We start from the raw sequence: 11,770 nt of genomic DNA on the forward strand, positions 1-11,770 counted from the left end.
TGTAAACGACACTGACGAGGAAAATTCGTAAACCAACCTGTAGTTTGAACTTTTTTTTACTTTGAAATATTCGTGTCATGAAATGTAACCATCATAAATTTCGAAACAAAAGAATTAAAAAATTAATTAATTACGGTAAATGTTTTCTTTTGTTCCTTATTTTGTTGTCAATGAATCTTACATGCAATTTCATTGAATCATTAACCTTATTAAGCAAAGTATCGTGAAATAATGAGCTGGCGTTTGGCATTGCCACTTGCGTCCGGCTATAGCAACAACGTCAAATGGAAAATCTTCATCTTCTATGTCTTCATCAAAGTCTTGCATAATACATAAGGGCGAAATTATCCAACATTGCTGTGACCACAATGATGACGAGGGTATTCGCCAAGGAGGCGCGCAGTCCCAAGTGCAGACACGGAAAACGTCACGTTAGCAATCCAAAACATTTCTCAATAACACACCTAATACGCCTACGTGCAGCATTCTAGCGTGCATCTCCCGCATTCTTTGGCCTGGGGATTTGTGTCATTAAACATGCTCTACAAAGGTATCAACCCTCACCCGCAAGAATGCAATCAAGAGAACCATCCCTTAATTTGTCTGCGATGTTGCTGTTCTCAAAAATGCGTGAGTCGTGAGTAGTTCCAGGCCAGCGGGCTACGATGTTAGTAATAAAGGCATCGCTATCACAAACGGCTGGAACTTTGATGGAGTAAAACTGCTTTCTGTTAACAAATGCCATAGCATTTTCTTTGTTTTGATATACGACCACACCTGGAAAGTGCGCAACATCATTAAACTTTCTCTTGGTATAAGCCAGGTTCTCTGAGAATGACAGGAATTGTCCTTATTGTTTCGCAATAGCCCTTGAAAACTTGTGAATGACTGTGCACGTAGCAAATACAGAAACACCAAATAAATCGCCAATAACCCTCTGGAAAGTTCCTTTCACATAGAATCTTAAAGCAATTAGCACTTGCTGCATTGGTGTAAGAGGCAGTCCTCTCCTTGTTTGATGTTGAAGATCGTCATCCAAAATTTTTACAAGGTCACTGACCGAGTCCTTTCTAAGGCGAAAACGCAATCGAAAGTCTTCGTCGCCTAATTTCCCTAATAGGTTAAATCTATCTCTAAGGTGCCCGAATTTGTCGAACATGTATGCTACATCGATTGGCGGTGTTTCTTAAATGTCTGTAGCGCAGAGGTCACTCCATTTCAAAATGGCTGACCATGAAAATATCGTGAAACAGCGTTTAAAACTAAACTTTGATAAGGTCTAACTTACTATTGTTCCTTAGTCTGTGTTTAAAAACTTCCTGTAAATAATCGGCCCTTTATTTCTCTCACGGAAAAAAGCACGAGCATTTTTCGGCGAGTTGCTAACCAGAGCCATGCTGTCGGAGCTCTTTAAAATCAAAAGAGAGCTATGGCCAAACTCGTGGATTAAGTAATCTAGAGATGAAATAAGTTGGTGGACTTGCAATTATTGGTGTATTATTGAATGCTGTTAAAACAAGCCGGGTTTGCACCACGCAAGGTCACACCTATCTCACAAAGCGTAGGCTTTTGTCGCACACACATTACAAAGACATACGTCCAGAATAGCTAGGGTGGCAAAATTGCAGCTGAACATGGAGTGGTAAACGCTAAGGGTTCTTGGGTCACAGTCAGAGGACACTCCTGCCAACAAAATGCCATAGAGTACTCTCTCTCCACCCCCCCCACCCCTCCCCCCCCCCTCCGTCCACACACACACACACCCAGATCTTGATGTTGATGTTTTTCTGCCTGCTGGGAAAATTTGCATGTATTCAAGTCGTACGAGCGTACAGACCTTTTTCATTGCATTTCACACAAGGCTGTAAGTAAGGTTTGTTATGAGACAGCACTTCTTAACCGCTTGTCTCCATATATATTGCACATAACATACATCAAAATAAGTAGCCTTATTTGCAAACATTTCCAGTGTTGATCCAAACAACCTGTCGACCTATAAATACGTGTTACAACAAGCTTATAGGGAATTTTTTTTTCTTTGTTATCTTTTCAATCAGAAAGTAAACGTGTAAACAAAAGACAGGGTATAAAAATCATTTAAGCTTATCAAAATCAAGTATTTGGGAATTTTTTGCCAAGTTTATCTGCATTTCACATCCCACTCAGAGTTCAGATCATTGTACTAAAATAAGCAAGACAAGTATAGACAACACAACTTTAATCTAAGCTTAACTCGATGTCGGTTGAACGTGGACAACTCAACATGAAAGTGCTATAAACTGCAAAGCTGTGAACGAAGGTTTTGCTTGATTGAACGTTGGATCTCACAGGAGATCTAATCAGCCAAACTTGGAAAGTAAAACGATAATAAGTCAAAGACTACTACAAGGCTGACACAGCGTCGTATATTTAAAACAATATTTCGGCTGGCCTCAGGTTTAGATGTTACTAAACTATAAAAATAAAATTACAATATTATATAACAGTGCCGATGTTTGTACCGTTTTCAATGGCTGTTTCGTTCATTAAAAATACTTCGTTTCGCTCGTACAAGTTCATTAAGGTCGACCCCTAAGACACATTAGCATGAGATTTACTTATTTTCAGGTCACTTTCCAGTAAACAAATGCTCATATCCTGGTCATTTTTTTATGCCTGGACGACTCAAATGCTCCTGCAATTCAGCCTTCAAGTTGGCCATAGTACTAATTCCAACATTCGAAGTCAACTCCACTTCACTTTAGCGAAACACCTAATAGTATTGTCGTGTAAAAGCTACAAAATCATCAAATTCGGGCTGGCAGGATGCACGCTTTGAATAGTAACCGCGCAGCTGCACGGTTACTTTTCCAATATGGCAGCATGCTCTGTTGGTATTCCAACATGGCGTCGGGCTCAGGCGCTCTCGTTCGGGCCGACTAATTACGAACAGTGTCTACACCTGTGTGAGTGAGTGAGTGAGTGAGTGAGTGAGTGAGTGAGTGAGTGAGTGAGTGAGTGAGTGAGTGAGTGAGTGAGTGAGTGACACATTTGCATATCGGAGTCCCCACAACAAACACGTTCCTACGCTTCGCGTATCCACGAGTTTAAAAAGACTACTTTAATCGAATCCTTTAACTAACCGGCAACGTGTTTGTATAACGTTTACGAGTCTCACAATTGACTAGAATTTGCAGCACATTCCAATTTATTAAACCGATGCCACTAACAATTCTTAAGTATCCTTATAATTTGAGAAGCGGATTCATAACCGGGAGAATACTGAAGACGATTAGTGTTCTATGACGATATTAAACTATACCGGTGGTATCGATTTAAGAAAAAAAAACACTCTTGCCATCAGAGTGTCGCGCACTTTGACTTTGGGGCCTTAATGTCTTGATTAATCCTCCTGGTAGTCTTGCTAAAGGTTTGAATTATTTCAAAGAGAGGTATCGTAAATCACACAGGGTCCAAAGCTGGCGTCTAAAACCCAGCCACACCCGGCCAACTGTCAGATGCGACGGAAAATAAGGTGTAGTGCCTGATCATATTCATAGGTGTTTTTTTGTGTGGGTGTACCTTTTTTTGTCGAAGTGCTAATTAGCAAATGAAAGACCTGGAAGCCTTAATTGTAGAAACGCAGAAATACAGAGGATATGGCGTTACCCGATTGAGAATTTGTCAAGATTTTCATTGTCGGCTGAAAAATGACGCGGTTGTTTTTACTTTTAACTGATAACTGGGATCTAAGATCCGCAAAATTTACTGACAGCTGAAGAAATGGGTTGAAATTTTAACTCATCATTGGGAAATCGTAGAAACATCTAACTGATCCCTTAGCCCTAAAATCTATCGTAACCCTCAATACACGTCACGTGTTAATGAACCATTTGACTGGTGTACGAAAACGAGGACAAATTCCGTGTCGCTGATACCTCGCAGACACCTTACATGGGTAAAACGTCTGTCTTACGTACTGTTTACGACTGCACTTTACATTCAGTTTAGAAATTGTGTTCTTTTATTTAGAGAATATCCAGCCCGTTCCATATATATCTATTTTCTCTGGCTCATCCTCCAATTTTGAACATAAATCGGTGTGTGCTAAAAATGCCAGTTTCTTGTTTTTATTGCGGTTAAAAGAGTCGTTTCACACCCCATAGAACAAAATTTCTTTACTTATCCAATAAACCATTAACTGGGCCCCGGATGAAGTTATCAAAATGGCACCGATTTCTTTGGCGTTCCGACAGAGGAGTAGACGAGACGAGAAGGCGCGAACGTTGCGGATATCCTAATAAAGATAAATGATGGCTTTGCCATGTTTGCTCTTGCTTTAAATAGGTTGTGACAGGGTTATAGGTTGGTGTTTAGCTTCCTTTAGCGGTTTGTGGTTTCTTAAAAACGAAATGAACCTGGCAGAGGCTTAAAATAAATTTGATATTCTTCCATCAGACGAATTCTTTTAGTGTAAAATAAATACTTTACATAAACTGTCCTCATTGAGAGACAGCTATGCAGTTACTCGGCTAACAGCTGTAGTTCCAATTTATAAAGATCGTACAAATGATGACAATAAATCTCTATCAATGAAAATGACACTTCAGACCAATAAAGGAAATCTCCTTAAAATCTCTCTGTCCAAGCTTGTACTGCCATCCGGGAATTACCGCAACGTCTGTGAAGCATATATGCCCACCGTACACGTCAAAGGCTTCAGCCTCAAGCGATAATTCTAGGAAAATTCTGCTGAATTCAATCAGCGCTTTTCATAACTCAATCTCGATGTTTTTATTACATCTCATAACATTTGTTTTGTTTTGGACATTTTTACCTGTTGAAATTGATAAAATTTAAAGTTTACAATTTAACTATCGTCGTTTTCTAAAAGGTATAACTTTCTTTCCTCTGGTTCCAACGGAAGTTCGAGCTTTCTCTGTTTCTTCTAAACCCAAGTGCAACCGAGTTACGGAAAAAAAATACGGAAGGGAAAAACGCACGCATGTTCACCATTTTGAGAGCATTGATTCTACTTTGAAGGAAATTTGATCTCCTTGGAACATAGAATATACGTGTGGTTTTCTTTTTTTAAAATTCACAAAGCGTTTTGTTGGTCTCTGTTTATCTTGGAAGTGTAATCTGCTTCCTTAACGTAACCATAATCAATGCAATCTTCTTACCGTTGTTATATAAAAAGATCAATACGTTTTATCAAATTTATCCGGATTTTCATCAGCTTAAATAGCACTAACAACAACTCGCTCTTTGTTAGGCTAAGTTCGATTTCGAGAGCTCATTACGTAGTCCTAATAAAAAAAAAATCGGAGGATTTCCGGACATTCTACCTCATCTATATTTTTCGGGTTCAGATTGCGAAACTCAGGGACCAACATAAAAAAATTGAAGGCAACTGAGTAAATATGGCTAACAGATCTTCATAAAGGCCGATACACTCCTGATGATGGGTTAGCATGTACAACAGCCCTTCTCTTTAATTAGCAAGCAGTCGATTTTTGTTCCTAAAAGTTTTCGCCCGATTGGAAAAGTCAAAATGATGACACGTCACACGCCAGGAAAAAAAGACCATCATTATCACTATCATAACTTCTTCCTTCAAACGGAGGCAAAAAAGTAATTCGAATATAAAGTCTGCCGACCTAGCTATTTTCTCTTGATGTAGGCAAATAGAAGTACCGTATATTGTCCCCACTATGTTTGGAAGGTACAGAAGTTAAAGCGAAAGCAACTAATTAATCAATCGACTTGTAAATTGCAGCACGAGATAAAGGTACTATCGCATCCTTTCATTAATCAATCAATCAAATTTAACTCTGGTTATATTAAGAGAGAAACGCCACATCGATTAGAATTAGGTTGATTTTTATCCTGATCCTATCCGCTATATATTTGAGTGTATGAGATTAAAATTTGACATAGAATTCAAAGTCGGGAAATGGGGCAAAAAGTAAATCGAATATCCCTCAAATGAGATGTGCAGCAGAAATCATTGAAAGGAAAGCATTCCTCGTCTATCAAAAGTATTACGTGTATCAATCCCTAAGCCGGGGGTTACTCCCAGGAGAATTGGGCGGGGGTGTGCGGCCCGATTCGCAAAACCCGTACCCTATTTATGACCAAAACGGCCAAATTTTACACTCTATTTATGACCAAAACGGCTGAAAAGCCACACTCTCGGGGCTGCACATACCTATACAGCCCATATAAGGGAGTGCCCCCCTGGGTCTCTATGTATGGTAATACTCATTGGCTTCGTTTACTGGACTGGACTTTTCACAAAAACTTCAGATGCCTTATTAGCTAACATGCTTTATGACCCTGCCAGGGCAGCAAACCCTGTCGCTGAAGTACGTGCATCCTGTCCACTAAATCCCCGGCATTCCCGGACGCATCAAGGTCCATTCCTCCTCCTCCTCCTCCTCCTCCTCCTCCTCCTCATCCTCCTTTCAAGTTTGTCGTTTGTAATCCGTGTTAATCTTCTCCATCCTTAACCATCTTTGTTCCCTTGTGGTTTATAACAAAATGTTTGGTGTTTCTCTATCTTAGTAAACTACTATTTTAAGCCAGTTCCTTTCAATTTAACAGTAATTTTGAACATGGCAGTTCATTTTATTGCATTGAATACAACAGACTTAAGTTACGTCAGCGCAAAGAGGTTTTTTTATATGCCGGGGTTGCGTTCAAAGTAAACTACTGAACTTAAACGCAGAAGTCGTAATCAAACTAACAACAATGGCTTGAAGAATGTATTATTAAAGAAAATTAAAGTAATTCTTTGACACGATGGGTTTTTTTTTTTTTTTTCATTACTGATTAATGTTATAATGCGTCTTCACGCTTAAACTACCCGTATTCTGACCTCCAGTGTTGCCCACTTTTGTTGATTCTGCAAGAATTTTCTTCAAATTGTTGTTTATCGTCTCCGCTTCCTTAATGCGTGTTCTTAAACTATCATTCCTTTCCTTCAGGTTTTTTAATTCTCTTTTCACGTCGTTAAAACCTTTTGTTTCCTCTCCAATCTTTTCCTGCAGCGTGCGAAGGTTTTCCTGTAAACTGTGCACGTGAATTTTGTTTATTTCCTCCATTTCTTTATGAAACTGCGAGCGCTCGGAATCGTTGTTTTTTCGCTCGTTCTTTTGCCTTTCCTTCAATCTTTCCAATCGAACATTATGCGCCTCTACTTCTGTCTTCAATGTTGTTGCCTGTTTAATGTTCTCCTCCAGCTCGCCAGTGAAACCTTTCACGACCTTGTCTACATTTTCGAATTCTCTCTTGTCCCCTTCAAGTTTACGTTTCTTTTTTTCAAGCTCGCTTATGGTAGCTGCGATTACTGAAAGGCTAGCCTGCATTGTCGGATCCTCATTTTGAAATGTTGTTTTTTCTTGTTCTTCCCCGCAGTTGACAAATTTCATCTTGTTTGTTTCGTCTTTCAAGAAGTGAGCAAGATTTTTCATGATAGTCTTTTCTGCTTCGTTGCCTGGGAGATCTCCAAACAGTGGTGTATCAAAATCACGGCACAGTGATACAAGTGTCCTTGCTTTAGTATAATTAGTGATAAGATGTTTTATGCCAATCGATTTATCAGTTCTTTCTTTTTCCTTTTGCGCGGATTCTTCCGCTTCTTTCTCTTCCGTTAGCTGAGTTTGTTCTCGTTTGGGCTCCAGCTTCTCCGCCGTTTTGCCGAATTCATGATTGGCAAAGACGGGCTGTTGTTTCTGTCTTTCGGGTAAATTCTGTAAATTCAAGGTCATCGTCAAAGCCATGTTCTAAACTGTAAATTCTTTTTAGAGTTATCATTTTAGCCTCAAGATTAAAACAGTGATTCCTCTTACTGATTATCGCACATATAGTTCAATGTTAGGTTCTGAGAATTTGGTAATACAACAAGACCGATATCTCTCTGTTGATGACGTTCGTTTTTCTCATCACTTTCTGCTTGCCAATGTGATGATATTCTTAGTAGAAATTAGACGTGGAAAACTTTTGGGAATTAAAAAAGTCATCTGGACCATCCAATAGAATATTTATAGCAACAAAATTACTACCAACCCTCAGTGGTTCGCAGCATATTATCAGCTCGTTCAAAAGCAATTCGTCGAAAAACTTGCAGGCATATTATTTTCCAATACGTGACTCATGAAAAAAATCGGCAGTTGTGCGTCATTGTGGAGATACTTTAAAGTCGATGACTGCATGGTCCTCAAAGAAACAGATAGTTTATATCATGATTTTTGTTTTTGTTTTTGTTTTCTCTTGTTCTTAATTCTTTGTCGCCCCTTTTTAACCAACCCTCGCTACATTTCCAACGCTTTTTCTCCATCCTTCATTCCCTGCGTAGTTTTTTGACTCTTAAATCATTTTAGAGGTTTAATAAAAAGAAAAAAATCACTGATTAGAAACTCACGTTTTGTGGCCTCTCCAGTTGGCTTTCCTCTACGTTTGGACTAGTAAATTGAAATGAGCTGAAATTTTGAGGTTGAGCACTTGTGTTTCCGAAGACTTTGCTGTTTAAGTTAGCAAGGATGCTTGTACCAATGTTTCCTAATAGCTGCCCGCTCGGGTTTTCCCTGGTGCATGCTGTTCCATCGCTAAATTGAGTTGCCGTTTGTTGAAATTGTGACCCTGTATTGTATGGCATTCTTTCTGCAAACTGTTTGCTAGTTCCAGGATATTGAGCAGTTCCCAGAAATGGCGTATAAAGCGGAGGTCCAGGAAATTTTCCAGCTCCCGTATAATGAGTGGTTCTTCCAAATGGGTATTGTCCCAGATGAGGCGTGAAGCACTGAGTAATTCCCGGATGCTGTGTTGAATGTTGACTGGTTCCTGGGTATTGGGCTAGGTGAGGAGTTGTTTTAATTTCCTGAGTGGAAAAGGGATTTGTTCCCGGATGTTGCGAGAAATGCTGATTTGTTCCCTGATATTTCGGGGTGTACTGCTGAGTTCCCGGATGCTGTGTAGTGTGCTTAGTCCCTCCCGTGTGATTGGAGAGAGTACTTTGCTGCGCACTGTGTGTCAAGTCGCAGTTTTCTGTTTGTTGATTGTGGCCGGTGCCGCAAGCTGGGTAGAAGTTGAAATAATCCTGCTTGCGATATTCAGGTTCTGAATCCATCAGTTACCTGTATAGAGAAATGATTAACAGTTGCACAGATTGTAACAGTCTGTCCAATCATGCATAGAGGCAACCGACTCGATAAGTGTGTGTTAGGCACACTTGGTCTAACACACACTGAGCAAGCATTAGGCCAATGCATCTTTTAGACTCTTTGGTGGTGATTGCGTACCACTAAAGACATATGACAGCTTATGTTGTTTTATATATTACGAGAAGAACAAATTATTAAAACTGATATCGTTAACTTATTAAAAATGTTTAAAGACGTCTATTTAAAGAAAGACCGACGAGTATATAAATTACTCGTCGGTCACTGGTGTCTTCAAAAGTTTTTCGTGATTTACATGTTTATGCTTTTATACTCCACTCTTTGGTTTCTGATTACTTTTAGGAAATTTTGAAAAGCCGTATTGTACAAGCCGTTGCCATAGCATAAGAGTATGGAATTTTATCAACCAAGGTATTTGTGTCAAGAAACTGCTATCAATACGTACTATTCAAAACAAATAATGGAAAAGTACACGAACTTACCCACTATGACACACGGTGATGATAAAAGGCTTGAAACTGAAAATTAAACTGAGCTTTAAGATTAACTGATTATCAACACTTCTATGGACGCTCGATTGAAATCTCTTGAAGAAGTTTCTCTTTATTCCCAGTGATAAAGTAAGTCGTTCTACGATTCAGCGTGCGTCGTCATAATGGAAGATTCAAATCTAAAACTGGCTCGCGCCGAAACGCGCGCGCAGCAGTTACATACATTTGAGTCCTCGAAATATGTACGGGTTATTGATCAAGTGTGAGGTCAAGATGGCTGGATATTGGCCAAGTTCTTTTTTTTTGCGTGTTTATGGACCGAGACGGAGTCGAGGGCCATAAACTCGCAAAATAAGAACGAGGCCAATATCCAGCCATCTTGACCGAACAAGCTTGGTCAATAAAGGATTTATTATATGGCTTTCAAGGAAATTTTTCTTGCGGGACACGGCGGGTAGTCCCGAGCGGGCAAGAAAGCTCCATCTTGCCCGCTCGGGTAGCCAATCACAGCGCAGGATTTGATTCATCTTGCCCGCTCACGGCGCTAGCCATATAATAAAACTCATTTAAGGCTCGCTTCTAAATGGTCGTCGCGCTCGCTGAGAAAAAGTTCGGTGATAGTTGCAATCATATGGATACAACTCTTCAACAATGACCTTGAAGATTGAAGCGATGGTAACGATGACGTGGAAACCAGTCCAGTTTGGGGGAATGTTGGTCTGACTCTTTCTTTCTGTTGAGCCAGGAACGAGACCACAATTTTCCCAACATGGACCAAGCACGCCAATCTACAAAAGTTTCTTTTTGAAAGGCCCATTAACAATGTCCAAAAAACTTGCGCGTTCGCAAACTGGTGACCTAGGGCGCGCACGCTTTATTGCGCTGCAATGAACTCCAATTTTAGCGCGCGCAATTTGTTGAATATATTTTAGGACATTCCACATTTCACTAGCTCTTATCCGCAAACTTCGATACGTTGGCTTGGGGGAAGTATTAAAACTTGCTTAAGTTTTCTTGAGATACAGCTCTTGGACTTAGGGTCCGATGACAGAACAGTCTGGCAGTCTGACAATTAATTTCATAATTTCATCGCTCAGCTCTGTAATAATCATAACAATATTGTGTAATGCTTCTTTGTTAACTATATCTTATAACCACCCATGACCTGATCACGTCTTCCCAAACGCTCAACATCGGCTGCCCGTTTGTTGTTAATTACGGAGTGTATTGAATGCTCAGTTTGGGTCGTAATTATGTACCTGTTAGGTTGCAGTTTCACGAGAAGTGGTTCGAATACAGTTCTAACAAAAGTTTGGTTTGAAATCCGACAAGCCTGCAAACAGGCTTTCGATCAAGGATGCGGGGAAAATAGGCACGTTGTTTAGCCGAAAACCTGTCTTTTCAATCCCCGGGGAGGGGGACTCCCCTATAAAAAGGACGGGGGTGCTCGTTGGACATTTTGAAAAGAACCGCTCGGAGGTACCAAAATACTCTTTTGTGGGTGTGGCTTAACATTTTTCCCACCCCTAAGAGGCACCAATTCTGAAACAACACCTCAACTGACTGTGACCTTCTTCGGCTCAATACCATAAAAGGTATCACAAAATCTCCCGCTGTGGAGCTTTTCAGGCTGAACAAACTAAAAGGCACCAAACCCGCATTTTTAGCCCCTAAAAGGTACGACGAGCCCACCGCTCCCCCCCCCCCCCCCCCTGCCCCAGGTCTCGGTCATGGCCTCGGCCACACACACTAAGGGGTTAACAACAGAACTTCAGACTCTTTGATTCGTAGATTCAAACAGTGACTGCGAATAGAATTATGCTCTGTTAGAGAACAGTCGCTAATAAAATAAAAATTCACAAAAATATTTTTTACTTGAACTCTTTTATTAAGTCAGTTTTTTGTAGTCATCGTTTCCATACGCACAGTTTAAACTAAAAAATAAAATCCCTTAGAATAGCAATTAAATATAAATAATACTTGCCAACAAGCTGCACCAGAAAAGACACAGACCCTTCAGAGGAGATGAAACATCACGCATAAGTTTTTTCAAAGTTCGTTGCTCATTGTCAGTCTCAATCTTTTGCTGTCATTTTTTGCCTTTGAAGGTTTACTTCA

At 40.0% G+C, this 11,770-nt stretch overlaps 1 protein-coding gene across 1 annotated transcript; it reads right to left on the minus strand.

Moving 5' to 3' along the window:
• Positions 1 to 6,731: 6,731 nt before the first annotated feature.
• LOC149097174 (uncharacterized) lies at positions 6,732 to 9,111 on the minus strand. Its single transcript, XM_089278824.1, has 2 exons — positions 8,405 to 9,111; positions 6,732 to 7,733 (listed from the first exon to the last, which is right to left on the minus strand). The coding sequence occupies exons 1-2, from the start codon at positions 9,107 to 9,109 to the stop codon at positions 6,807 to 6,809; spliced, it is 1,632 nt and encodes a 543-aa protein (XP_089134950.1). The 5' UTR covers positions 9,110 to 9,111; the 3' UTR covers positions 6,732 to 6,806.
• Between the last annotated feature and the right edge of the window lie 2,659 nt (positions 9,112 to 11,770).

Source organism: Orbicella faveolata, unplaced genomic scaffold (genome assembly GCF_042242905.1).
Source record: "Orbicella faveolata isolate gen_17 unplaced genomic scaffold, um_ofav_v1 contig_47, whole genome shotgun sequence".
Lineage (NCBI taxonomy): Eukaryota > Metazoa > Cnidaria > Anthozoa > Scleractinia > Merulinidae > Orbicella > Orbicella faveolata.